The sequence below is a fragment of the Cyprinus carpio genome, chromosome B10, assembly GCF_018340385.1.
Source record: "Cyprinus carpio isolate SPL01 chromosome B10, ASM1834038v1, whole genome shotgun sequence".
Lineage (NCBI taxonomy): Eukaryota > Metazoa > Chordata > Actinopteri > Cypriniformes > Cyprinidae > Cyprinus > Cyprinus carpio.
The window spans coordinates 20,199,801-20,213,419 of NC_056606.1; the positions used below are offsets into that span (position 1 = coordinate 20,199,801).

The window sequence follows — 13,619 nt, forward strand, 5'->3', positions numbered from 1 at the left end:
TCACGTTTAAAAAAAAGCCAGAATTGCGAGATATAAACTCAGAATTTAGAGAAAAAAGTCAAAATTTTGACTGTAAACTAAGAATTCGTGTTTATAAAGTCAGAATTGTGAGACATAAACTCATGATGTTGAGATGTTAACTCAGAATCACAAGAAAAAAAAAGACTTCTCGTGTTAAAGTTTGTTATGTGAACTTGCCACGTTGACCAACAGAAAGCTGCTTGTTTTGAAGGTGACTTAGATTACTTAGAAAAAAATAGCATTAAAAACTAGAACACATATGTTTATTCCTGCAATATAGCATCTAATAGCCTATTATGGAACCTGGTGGCAGTGGAATTACATAAGCACTACGCAAAACATATGGATTTGTGCCAGTTGCAGTGACGCTGACTGGGGAACCTTATTTGTTTCTGTTTGGAATGTCTCAAGGTGCTCTGTGTACAGGATGCTTCATGGCCACAAACTGGGCATGGAAGCTTTCTGAATGTTTCCAACAAATGGGCAGCAATGACTGCGGGCCACAATAACTTTTCTTGGGAAACTGGCATCTCAAGAACACATAGGGTTTGTGATATGCATCCATACAATAGCTCATTAAAGGTGGCTCGAGCGGCTTTGCACCAGCTCGGTAAAGATGCCTGGTACATTGCAGGAAACGTTTATTGTTCTGTACAAGCTGTTTCCTTGTTTCTCTTCTCATGACATACAATTGAAGCAAGATGGGTGGGGGTTAAGGCAAACGTTTCTCTCTTTTCTCGTAAAACCCAACTCAAACTGAAAGCTATGCAGAAATGAAATAGGAAAACTGAAGAAATTGCATATCAGCTCATCCAATTTCCACCAAATATAACTGAAGATTTTACCAGAAAAAACAAAAAACAAAACAACGACAACAACCATGTACAAAGTCGCAAATATTGTAAAAAGGGTATCTGAGAGGCTAAACAGTCCATAAATGTCTCTTTATGATTGTACTGTATGGACACAGGAAGTGGCCTCAGTCTTAAAAGATGACGGCTGATCTCAAGGCTGATAGGGAAAATGGCTCAGGAAATTGAAAGGAAACAGTGAGTCAGACGAGTGAATTTTCACCACGTGAGGGACCAGTTAAAAGCCTAAAGATTGCCCTGAGGGCATAAATGAGTAATTCCCAGCAAAATATTGGATGAAATCATGATCATACTTGTACAGTGACTGTAAACACAGCTGTATATAAAGTGCTTGACTCACAAATTCCTTCAGAAATGACAACATTAATGAACAAGATACAATCAGACCTGCTTCCTGGTGATAACTGGACCTGGATATAAACTTCACTACTGTACTTGAGGAACACATTATAAAATTCATTTTGTAATAAAGCCTCATGATTCATGAAGGGTGGGTGGATGTCAGTGACTCTTAAAGTTTGGCATTCGATTATTCCTATGAGCAATTGTGAATATAAACAAAACTCCCACTGGCTTAAATCACCTCGAAGCACCAGCCTGCATTCCCCAAGTTCAATGTTTAACCATTTACTCATAAACGACAATACAATTTGGTTAATATTCTAGTACAAAAATTCAATAGATTCACCCACACAGATGCATAATCATAAAAGTCATAATTTTGACTTTTTATCTAATTTCTACATTTTATTTGATAATTATGACTTTTTGTGTTCATTTCGACTTAGAATGTCATAATTTTAAGTCATAATTTAGACTTTTTACATCACAATTTTGATTTACCAATGCATTTACTCTTATTACATGGCAGAAATGGTCTTATATGAATAGAACATGTTGAAAATCACAGTATGTCCATTCAAAATGCTGTGTGAATGTAGCTATGATATTTTGAGTCCCCTTTCAACGTAAATCCATGTTTTTTGCCTGTTTTAGGACTTACGTAATAAATAGTAACTAAGCTAGTAACTAAGCATAAGCAATAGGAATTGCAAGCAATCATGAGCATTTTTGAAGAAGTTTAATTTAGACAGTTTAGAAAGCTTGCGAAAGATTAATAATATGAAATCTAATGGTTAGTTGGATCTGCAAACATGCTAGAACAATAGTCTTGAAGGAAATCATAAGACAGGACAGGATTTCCGCACTATATACTCCATCCGTCCCCGACCAACGTGACTCCATGTGCTCACCTCAGTCTCACTGTTCATCATCCACAGCCCGAGACTGAGCTGCTGTGACTGCTGCCAAAGAAGATCTTGATGCTTTGTTTCTGTGCTCATGTCCTGACTGATGTGGCCCAGATACGTGTGTAATTCCAGACACCTGGCATGGCTTCTGCACACCACTGAGACTAGAGGAAACATCTGCAGAAAACATGCACATCAGCGGTTTTTGTGTATGGACAATCCTCAAGATTCATGTTAAAAGTGATAAAACATATCGCCTCAATGGAATGCTGGGACGTCCATGGCTAGTGTATGAACATGATATGAGGTCAGCCTTTGATTAATGCAGCTTTGTTTGTGTTCTTTCTAATTATACTTCCACGCGGATGAGGGGCTGATTGTTCTCAGGATATTACGCTGGTTATTAGCTGACCCTGTTTTAATGTGTTCTGATTAAATGTACACAAACACGGACAGTCCTTTTTTTCAGATCAACTAGATTTTTACATTTCAAAAAATAAAATGTGGCATTTGCATGTTCAAAAGTAGATACTATGATCCCAAGTTGTTCTGGGTGGTTGCTAACAGAGTTGTGCAAAATTCAAAATTGAAGAAATGGTTCACTTTCAATTCTGACTCTGAGGTGTGAATTTTAATTTACTTGGCCACACCCCACAGAAAGTTGAATTGGAATTTGAATTGGAAAAAATAAACAATGCAAAAAAAAAATATATAATAATAATAATAAATAAATAACACGAATGAATAATGCATTTTGGGATATGAAGTTCTCTTTAAACCTGATTTTATTTTGTTAATTCATTATTTGTTTAAATTTTATATTTGTGGATTTTTATTAGTTAATATTTTCTTTTATGCATCTATCTTTCTAGGATTTATCGAACTAACAATTTGTTAGTTACATTTAGTACGTTAAATTTGATTAGATTGTTTTAGGATTTATCGATGTTTTATTTTGTTTTTTGGTTTTGGTACGTTTATCATAAAAACCCACTTTTCCTTCCCTGTGGTAATTTTCTTATCAGATCCCTCCCGATCAATTTAGGTCGCAAGGGTAGTGGTTCACTAATTGAGGAGACTTCAGTGACTGCATTTTGGGTTTCTAGGGGGTATATTTTCCCACTGTAATGACTAATATAAATAGTTAAAAGTAAACTTTAGTGGTGTGGTGTGGTCTATCTTGTGATCATCATGCAACATTTACTTTACAGTAAACGCATAAAGTAAGAAAACTTGAATCAGCCAATAAGAGCATCTTTCCCTGTCACCAGCAATTACTGGCATCCTGTTAGTGTTTTTAAAAAATGCAAGATGTCAGTTCACAGGACTGTGTTGGCAACACAATCACCAAGACAACAAGGGTGTTGGGATAAAAGCTGTTATGAAAAAAGAACCAAAACTGCATTTGTCTTTGGTTTGCTGATGTTGGCAGTTTTGTCCATTTACATGAGGAAATTTGAGCATACATTTAGAAATGTTTACAAATACACTCTTAAAATTGATTTTACACTCTTAAAATAAAGTTTTTTTTCAGAGTAATGTCATAGATTAACCAGATTTGTTTCCCCAGAGAACCTTTCAGTTCATAAAACAACATTTGTTCATATTTTGAAGAACATTTAAAAAAAATCTAAAGAATCTTTTTCCACTATAAGGTTCAAAAGGTTCTTCATGGAACCATCAATGCCAATGAAGAACCTTTATTTTTAAGAGTTTGACAGCTTTGGTTGTCCGTTTTTGCCAATATTGTGGTCTATATCGTTCCACTAAAAACAAGCTCTGAGATGTAAATGAGTGACATTGTGTGAGACAGACATGCATCTCCAGCAACACAACTACAAACATGTCAGTCCAGACAGATGATGTGGAGGCTGGTACATGCTGCAGAATTTTTACCCAGACCCTCCTGATGAACAACAGCTTGAAACAACAGAGATTTTCCTGCTTCGGTCTGACTCATGATTAGTGCTTCTGTCAAGGTGCCACTGATTGCTCAGCATTTTTACAACACTTTGGGAAAGTGGCTGACTTACTGATAGCACACTTTTGTTTTTTGAGAATCGGAGAGCTTTTAATACAAACTGAAACCTGGCAACAGTGAATGTCATTAATAGCTTTACATGGAATTAAGCCTCTATGAGGGGCGTCCACTCCAGTAAATGGACAATCGCACCTTATGGACATAGGAAATTGTCACTTCTGGGAAAGCAGATTTGTGTGTGAGAAAGCACTGTCAATTTAACTGTAATCTAATAAGGTACAAAATAACAATAATAATAATAATAATAAAAATCTTCAGGCACTGAAGTCATTTGGATCTAAAAGGCAAGAACAAAGCTAACTGTTTGGCTCTTGAGTCTTTGGTATTTAAGGTGGTACCGTGACTGTCTCCAGTCATTTTCTCTGCAGCTGCATGTTCACAATCACAAATACGAGACAGTTCACCCCTCTTCCTGTTTTTCCTGCGCCACTCCTCGGCATGCTTTAGGAGAGGAAGTAACAAATCTAAGCATACGTTATGACTGTACACATGACACACTGGACTGCACGTAGATGAATCCGAATCACGCAAGTTGAGGACATTAAAGGAGAGTTTTTATGCACAATTTTTTTTTAAATGTTAATAATTAAAAAAAGATTAATAATATAATATAGCATAAAGTAAAGAAACATATAATGATAAATGCATAAAAATGGCATAAGAATGACATTGTTTGAATCGATTATTATCAATATATAAGATTTATTTTAGTTTAACTGGTTTCCGCCATGGGATATAAAAAATTAATTGTGACTTTTTATGACTTTTTGACCCTATCTGAGGGTTGTTCCCCCTAAAAATATGATTAAAAACCATGCTGTGTATTTTAAATAGCACTGTTTTATACTTTAAATAACGTTGTAAGTAGTAAAACAACAAGTTTTAAGTTTAGAAACATTTTGATACACCCCCTCCCTTGACTCACAGTGCTTTGGTCCAAATACCTGCTTTCCTCTTTTACATCAATCAGTGTTGCCAAGTCCGCGGTTTTCACCCGGAACGGGGCTACTTTTACACTGTTGCCGTGTGTTGAAGCCATAGACTGTATAAGATTGGATCGTGTGATATTTAGCTCCTGGAATGCGATTTTTACCCGGAAACCCACCTGGAAAAGTTACTTGGCTAGTTTTGAGTAGCAATTGGGAGGGTTTTATGCGAAGACCTGGCAACCCTGCATCACCTACACACACACACAAGTGCGGTGAGTTGGAAAAAGTCAATAGTAGTGGTGAAACTCGGCTGTCAAGGTTATTTTATGCACTTAAACATCGGATGAAGTGATTATTTTCTTTTTAATACAGATGATGCCAATGCATTTTTCGATGAGTCCGCTATTTTAGCAATAATAAGGTTACAAAGAGCGCTGTCTCGGCGCGACCACAACAGCTTGACGTTTTCTGATGTGGCACGGTCTCCCTGCTGCACTAATAGTAGTAAGGCCTTTCTCTGTGTATACATATGATTACAAATACAATTTTAGCTGTATTATTTGTGTCCCCTTCAAAAATTGCTCTTGAAAAATTTAATGATTGGCCGTTTTACCCGAGACGCGGATTAATTTGCAGCGCTCCGTCGTCAATTATTTCTGACGTGCCATTTCAGCATAACGAAATTACCTCTTATCTCATACATTTGTGTGCTTGTTTTGACACCTGCCCCCCTTTTGTAAAGTGGGCTTTTCTTCTTAAAGAATACCAGGAAGACGAGGAAGTCACACTTCCAGTATGTTGTTGTTAACGCCACTTTTAAAAACTCAGACTGAATGATGCAGTTCAGTCTTATCCAGTTTTGCACAGCGTGTCTCACTTCTGATTGGCTGTCGGGAGACGCGATGCACTCTGATTGGCTGGAGCCTCTCCTCTTTGTTGTGAGTGCACTTATAAGACCACACAAGAGCAGAAAACTCCCATCGCATCTCACTCTGCAACACTGCCAAGCGATGTAGAGCTACTTCTGCTCTGAACACCTGCTTTGAACAAAAATACTTTTTCTAGGCTTTCTAAACTGCATTAAAAAATAACTTTGCAAAGATGATTTCTGCATGTCTGGAGATTATTGGACTTGGCTTGAGCGTCACCGGGACCCTTTTGGTGATGGTGGCTTGTGGGCTGCCCATGTGGAAAGTGTCCGCCTTCATCGAGGGCAACATCGTGGTGGCGCAAAACATCTGGGACGGGCTGTGGATGTCCTGCGTGGTCCAGAGCACGGGTCAGATGCAGTGTAAAATGCACGACTCCGTCCTGGCGCTGACCACTGACCTCCAGACCGCTCGGGCTCTGACGGTCATCTCAGCGGTTTTGGGTGTCCTGGCTCTGATGATAACCATCGCCGGCGCTCAGTGCACCAACTGCATCAGTAAAGACTCTCTCAAAGCCAAAGTAGTCAACGTCGGAGGGGTGATATACATCATCGCCGGCTTGTTTGTGCTGGTGCCTCTGTGCTGGATGGCCAATAACATCATCTCAGACTTCTACGACCCTCAAGTGCCTTATGCAAAGAAGAGAGAAATTGGAGCTGCGCTCTACATCGGATGGGCAGCGTCTGCCATGCTTCTGGTCGGAGGAGGGATCCTGTGTTTCTCTCGTCCACATGATGAGAAATCCTCATATCCTCTACAATATGTATCTCCACCTACAAAAAACACATCAATCAATGTGGAATATAAACAAAACTATGTGTGAACCTCAACGTTCAACCATGGACTAGTGGCTCTGTGCTTATGGACTTTCAAGGCTGTAAACTTTAATATTTTGGTAGTTCATCGATAATTGTATTTTTAATTCAAAAACAAGATTTAAGGTTCAAATATATATGAAAATGTATTTTTAGGTGCTCTGTTTCTTATAAATGAGTGTGAGAAATGATTTTTATAAGTTCAAATATTGCATATTCATTAAAACTGCATGTTAAAAAATGTTTAAAATAGTTTTAGATCTCATATTGCAGTCAACTTCCGAGTTACATGCAACAGGTCTTGTACTAAACTTAGCAAACATTCAGATAATCAGTTGACAGAATGGATAAACTTTGACTTTATGTATGTATAAACTATGTTTGATTATATTTTTTCTGTCTTTAGCTCCTTTAACAGTTTGTCCTAGTAATAACGAATTAGATGTACACGGGTATTTTTGTCTTAGTTAATGATATTAGGGTCAGCGGCCCACTTGTTTGTGTTTGATTTTAATCACTCTGGCGTAAGGGGGGGTGAAGGGAGGGTCTATATTTCTTGTTTTTGCTCCGCTTTATGAGAGTGCACTAATTAGGCACGGTCTGTGCTTCAATAAGACACTGAATAATGTCTATTGTTCTGCCTATAGACTCCAGGCTGCAGCTTTACATGAGACTGTTTTGATCATCTAAACCTCCTGATTGTAAATAGTTGTGTGAAACCATTTTTCAGTAAATCTTTGCATGTTCAAAATAATAAATAAAAGGTCTTTTGGTAATAATGTGTCCAGTTGCATAATTTTGATAGTACATAAATGAGGCATGTTTCATATGCATGAAATGTCTGAAGTGCACACAAGAATCGTAGAAAATGCTATGATATTGTTTTAGATTTATTTTTCAAAATAATCTAATGCTATGACATTCATATATATGAATGTGTTTATATTAATTTATTTTGTTTGCTGTTGTAAGTAGTAGTTATTGGAGTATTATTTAAATAAAAATTTTATGTTTTTTTAAGGCTATCTAAGATGTAGATGCATTTGGTCTTTCACCAAAACAGATTTGGAAAAATTAGCTTCACATCACTTGCTCACCAATGGATGCACTGCAGTGCATGGGTGCCGTCAGAATGAGAGTCCAAACAGCTGATTAAAACATCACAATAATCCACAAGTAATCTACACCACTCTAGTCCAGAAATGACATCTTGTGTAGTGAAAATCTGCATGTTTTGGTGGGAACCATTCCTTTAACCTTAGGCATTGTTAAAGCAAGGACAACAAAAGTCAGAGCCGTGACCTTTATCCTCATAAAAAATCATCAGCATCATTTCAGGTCTCAGGAATTCTGAAACTTTGACCCAGTTCTAAGTCCTTTGGGAAAAGCTCACATGCTCTGAAATTACAAAAAAATACGGCACACAAGATATGATGGCGCCTCTTCTTCCCTGATGTGGCCGATAGATTAGAGACCCGCAGCACGTGGGACTGAAGCCAAATCTGGTCAAGCACTCATTTCCCCATTAGCTAACAAACAGCACACACACTAACAAATGCATACATGTTAAATAAACAGGGCTCTTTAATAGGATTCTTTAAAGTTGTTTTAGTTTCTGAAATGAAATATGCAAATATGAAATAAATAAATATTCATATGAGATATGCAACCATTTTTTTTTATTTTATGATAACAGAAAGTCTGAAAAATAAATAAAAAATATTTCATATTCTGAACTTTTGTAGGTCACTAATCAAACTTAAGGCTTTTCTTCTGTTAATGCAGTTTTTATTATTAAATTAGGCAAAACTTTTGGAGCCCACTGAAAATTGTTCATGATTTCAGCATTGTATTATTTAAGTTGGCCAAAGAAATGCTATCTGTTTTAACACCCTCAAACTTTGTCCCATAAACAATTTCCCTTTACCCATAATTAAAAACCAAGTTGTATCATCAGAGGAATCTTAGAATTACAACAAGGTGTTACAATAAACCAACTTTAAACAAATAGTAGTATTAAAATGTGATATCATTATTTATTTTAAAATGCATAACAAATACATACAATTCATTATGTACAATCAGATATGCATTTAAATTCCCAGTGAAGATTAGTCCTTACAGTCTGATACAAAGGCAAACGATCCAGACTCTCTACTGCATTCTTGTGGCACAAATGAGAAAATGCACTTCAAACAGTCTCGAGTCACTCAATCTGTGATAGAGCAACATTAATACATCTTCAGTGGCCAGTCACAGTAACACAGTCCTGAGATCTGTGACTGACCAGATCAGCCAATCTAGGCACAGTGTCGACGTGAACATCAGCTCTCCTACTGCTGATATTCTTTGAGAATGTTGTTAGCGATGACTAATCTCTGGATCTCGCTGGTGCCTTCATAGATCTCTGTGATGCGGGCGTCACGGTAGTGTCTCTCAGCAGGCATGTCTGTGACGTAACCCATCCCGCCCAGCACCTGGATGGCCCACATTTCAACAAAATACTCATGTTAGTGCATCGACACAGTATGATAGGTTTAGAAATAAAATATCTATTTGATGATTACCTGGTGGGAGACAAACGTAGCAGCCTCAGATGCAGCCAGTTTAGCCATAGCAGCTTCCTGCAGTACAAACAAACACACACATACACACATTTTTCATACTATTCATTGCACCACTAACTCCAAGTTTAAACAAACCATTAGCACATTTACCATAAACTTCACAATAGTTAGTTATAAGAAAACAGACTAACCTTAGTGAAAGGTTTCTTTGCGTCTCTCAGCATTGCAGCTCTCCAGGTGAGAAGTCGAGCGCTCTCTGTGGCCAAGGCCATGTCTGCCAGTTTAAACTGAAAGAGACATTTACAGAGAAACATCAGCAGCTGAATCATCCCAGATGAAAAATGAAAACACTAAAGCTTTCCACTTTCCCTCTGAATGTCACACAGGGAGAGTTATAGTGAGTTATATCACCTGTATCGCCTGCAGTTTCCCAATCGGAGCGCCGAAAGCTGTTCTTTTATGAGCGTAATCAGCCGCACAGTCCAGCGCCGCCTGAGCGATACCAAGAGCCTGTGCTGCGATACCAAGCCGCCCGCTGTCCAGAGTTTGCTGTGGGATGGAAAACCGCTGCGTTAGATCACATGTAAACAAAGCTTTAGTTTATTAACTAACTTGACTAAAATGAAATGGTTTTATTTACAGTAACTGACAAAGGCTGAAATGGTACTGCGTTCCAAATTCTAAATATTGAAGAGAGTTGTTTCTCCCGACTCCCAACCTTTCCTCTTTAGACTCTGCAATCACACAGGTTGCCAGATTGAGGACACGCAACAGGAGCATGCGCAATTGACAATAAAAGGCGATGAACCTTACAGTGTAAGTTGATGAGCTGATTTATCTGGATTTAAATATGTTTCTGGACATAGAGGTTTTTAGATGGATGCCGAGGCTTTTTAGGTCAGGTGGCAATGTCTGAGCCAGTTTATTTGTTGGATTCAATGGTTGCCATACAGTACGCTGTGTTTTCCACCAACTGGCAACCCGGGGTGCAGAAATACTATTGGGTAAACTGTCAGTGGGTGGAATTACACAGATCGAAACAAAAACAGCGATTCCAACACGGAACGCACATTTCAAAGTAGAATAACTACTTTTATGCTTTGGTACAGTAGTACAGTCAAAAAATGACATACAGCCATACCATTGCAATCTTAAAGCCCATTCCGCGCTCTCCCAGCATGTTTCCGAGTGGGATGCGGCAGTCTTCCAGAATGATATTGGCAGTCGATGAAGCTCGAATTCCCAGTTTGTCTTCTTTCTTCCCTAAAGACAACCCTGGATGAGGCATCGGCACTAGGAAGGCACTAATTCCCTGATTTTTAATTAAAATAAAATAATTAATACATTGAATAAATAATTATACATTTATATATATTTTTTCATTAGAAAATTCCCAATTCACCCTATGAATACATAAAATCAAAACAATTTCAGCTCTTTATATTTTTATGTACTTAAAAAAAAAAAAATAAATACTGTATAATCATTCGTTTTCAAATCAGTTCATTCGTCGCACACGAACCTTGTGTTTTAAGCTCTTGTCTGTTGTGGCGAAAACGACAGTGGCGGAAGCATCCCAGCAGTTGGTTATCCAGGCTTTGGTTCCGTTCAGAACCCACTCGTCTCCCTCCCGCTGTGCCAGTGTTGATGCCGCACCTGCATCGCTGCCGTTTCCTTTATAGCGAAAAACATATCTTCACGCAACATTGCATACCACACTAAGATGAAAACAAGCCCTTACTGATGTTAGCATAAAAATGGCAACTCTATGGATCTATAGATGTAGAGTATAAATGAAATCATCTCAATAATCCACAACTGGTTGTTGTTATAAAGCAGACAACCACAGCTTTGTTTACCTGGCTCACTCAGAGCAAAACAGCCAACTTTTTCCCCCGTGGTGAAGGGAGTAATCCACTGCTTCTTCTGTTCTTCTGTGCCAAACTTCAGAATTGGACCCAGGTACAGTGACTAAAACACAACAATTCAATCGCATGCAGAATTACATCTCAGCTAAATGATAATGAAAAGGACAGGTTTGATTCTGAAGAGATTCAGTTCAGTAACCTGTAAAGTATGAGCAATAGTGATTGTATATAATATATGTATATAATAATATGTTTGGACATTTTTTTAAAATATTTAAAAATATATCTGAAAATATATTTTTTGCTATTAATTGCATGAGTTCTTTAGGCACTGCATAAATTCATTGTTTAACCATATACAGATTGAAGTTTTAAATATGCACTTAAACAGATTTAGCAGAATTCACTGACTCACAGAATAAAAGGCGACTCACATTATTCACACTGACGATAACTCCGGTCGATGCACATCCTCTGCTGAGCTCTTCCACGGCCAGACAGTACGCCAGATAATCCATCCCAGCTCCACCCAGACTCTCAGGTACCTCTACAGCCATGACACCCATCGCTCCCAGTTCTTGTACCTACACCATCCAAAAACCAACCGCAATCATCCTCACGTGCTCTCATCGAAAGACAGTGAATACTGTGGCGCTCCATGACTCAAGCTCCTTTTACCTGCTTGGCTGGGAACCTGTGATCTTTGTCCAGCTGAGCAGCGATTGGCGCAAGTTCTTTCTGAGCGTAATCCCTACATGTCTGCCTCATCATCTGGTGCAACTCTGGCAGCTCCGCAAGCTGGCTCAAACAGCGAACGCCATGCCCTACCACCATGCCCAGAGCTGATAAATACAGAAAAGAAGATTATAGTAACATGTATACTGTATATACTTACAAAATGAATAATGATAAAATGAAACGGCAACATAAATGATGATTCAGCAAAAACAGGTTAATGATAAAGCAGTGAAATCAAAGATACATTGGAACTAAATCAATCTAATCAGTAGAAAATATTTGAATATTACAGCATTTGCATAGTAAAATTACAAAGAAAATCATGAAACTTTCATGGCTAAATTACAAAAAACTATATATGTTAGTTTATATATATATATATATACACACACACACTCATATTTCACTAGTAGCAGTTATATGTTATGCGCATGCGCAGAACCTGCAGAGTAAAAGTAGGTAAAAGGTCATTGTGCGCTTTCACACCATCCAAAATAGCTATAATGAGAAAAAAGCATAAAAATTGTAGAATTGTGCTTCTGTATATGTATAATTAATTACATAAACCAACTGTGAATGCATAACGCGTGCATTTCTTTAAGAAACCAGCAGTAGTTTGACTGTTTATGACATTGAATGAAACAATGTCAGCTGTCAGGGTAAAGATTAACCCACCTATGACAATAAAGCACCCAAAACAACACGAACACAGCAAACTAACTTTTCAGATTTCATCCGTGTTCGTGCCTAATCATGGAGAATACATTTCAAGTTCATTTTAATAAGGTAAACTAAGCACGTCATTATTATTATTGTATCTACTGACTAGTTTATTAACGGTCTTAACTTTTGACCTAACCGAAACAGCGTCGTATAAAGGAAACGATTATGTTCTGCGGTAATATTTATTCAATTACCAAAAAAAAAAAAGATTTAGACGGTCGTGCAAATGTTTGTGGATTTAGAATCACTCTGGATTGGTGTCTTTAATTAACTAGCTGCAAACGCATCCAGCTGCATATTACATGCGCACACGGTCGCTCGTGAGCTGCGAGTGACACTGCTGTAAACATACAGTAAAAATCAGAAACATTTCTATTTCTGACCTCTCCGTGCTTTGAAAAGCGCCGCCATCTTGGCTCCTATGTATCAGCTTCATCAGCTTTCGCAACAGCAAACAGGAAGCGGTGTGCGACCGGTCGGGTCATGTGATCGTGACGTAACGCGGACTTTTATATTCATTTTTAAATGTCTAAGTAAATGAACGTCTCACTCTAATATGATAAAAAAAACTACAGTACAGAAACTGTATATTTACTAATCCATAATCTGATAAGTAATTGTTTTACAGATATTAGTTTTAAAATTATTTGAGTTTAAATTAAATTATTAATCTATGTATGTCGAAATGTTAAGTAAATTAAAGGATTCACTCTTTATTATAAAGCAGTGAAATTATAGCATAAGATACATCTTAATAAAAGCACATATACTGTGATACTAATGCATAATATGATAAATAACAGGTTTACAGATATTAAAAATTATTACAAATATATTGAATTTAAATTAAATATAAATGTATAAAA

The 13,619-nt window shown here is 37.5% G+C and overlaps 2 protein-coding genes across 2 annotated transcripts; one reads left to right on the top strand and one right to left on the bottom strand.

Annotated features, from left to right (window-relative positions):
- The first annotated feature begins 6,067 nt into the window (after positions 1–6,067).
- LOC109097894 (claudin-4-like) lies at positions 6,068–7,633 on the top strand. Its single transcript, XM_019111511.2, has one exon. It carries the CDS (start codon positions 6,215–6,217, stop codon positions 6,863–6,865), a length of 651 nt encoding a protein of 216 aa, XP_018967056.1. The 5' UTR covers positions 6,068–6,214; the 3' UTR covers positions 6,866–7,633.
- A 1,235-nt stretch (positions 7,634–8,868) lies between these two features.
- On the bottom strand, positions 8,869–13,262 carry acads (acyl-CoA dehydrogenase short chain). Its single transcript, XM_042733115.1, has 10 exons — positions 13,137–13,262; positions 11,971–12,134; positions 11,727–11,876; positions 11,284–11,395; positions 10,947–11,098; positions 10,566–10,736; positions 9,836–9,973; positions 9,616–9,711; positions 9,425–9,481; positions 8,869–9,343 (listed from the first exon to the last, which is right to left on the bottom strand). The coding sequence occupies exons 1-10, from the start codon at positions 13,162–13,164 to the stop codon at positions 9,191–9,193; spliced, it is 1,221 nt and encodes a 406-aa protein (XP_042589049.1). The 5' UTR covers positions 13,165–13,262; the 3' UTR covers positions 8,869–9,190.
- Between the last annotated feature and the right edge of the window lie 357 nt (positions 13,263–13,619).

What these genes read in the sequence shown, in the direction of transcription:
- LOC109097894 (XM_019111511.2), top strand. Translation starts at nt 6,215, where the DNA reads ATGATTTCTGCATGTCTGGAGATTATTGGACTTGGCTTGAGCGTCACC.
- acads (XM_042733115.1), bottom strand. Translation starts at nt 13,164, where the DNA reads ATGGCGGCGCTTTTCAAAGCACGGAGAG. An exon ending in ACAGGTTCCCAGCCAAGCAG is followed by an intron (nt 11,877 to 11,970) that starts GTAAAAGGAGCT and finishes TGGATGGTGTAG; the next exon opens with GTACAAGAACTGGGAGCGAT. An exon ending in ACAAGAGCTTAAAACACAAG is followed by an intron (nt 10,737 to 10,946) that starts GTTCGTGTGCGA and finishes ATTAAAAATCAG; the next exon opens with GGAATTAGTGCCTTCCTAGT.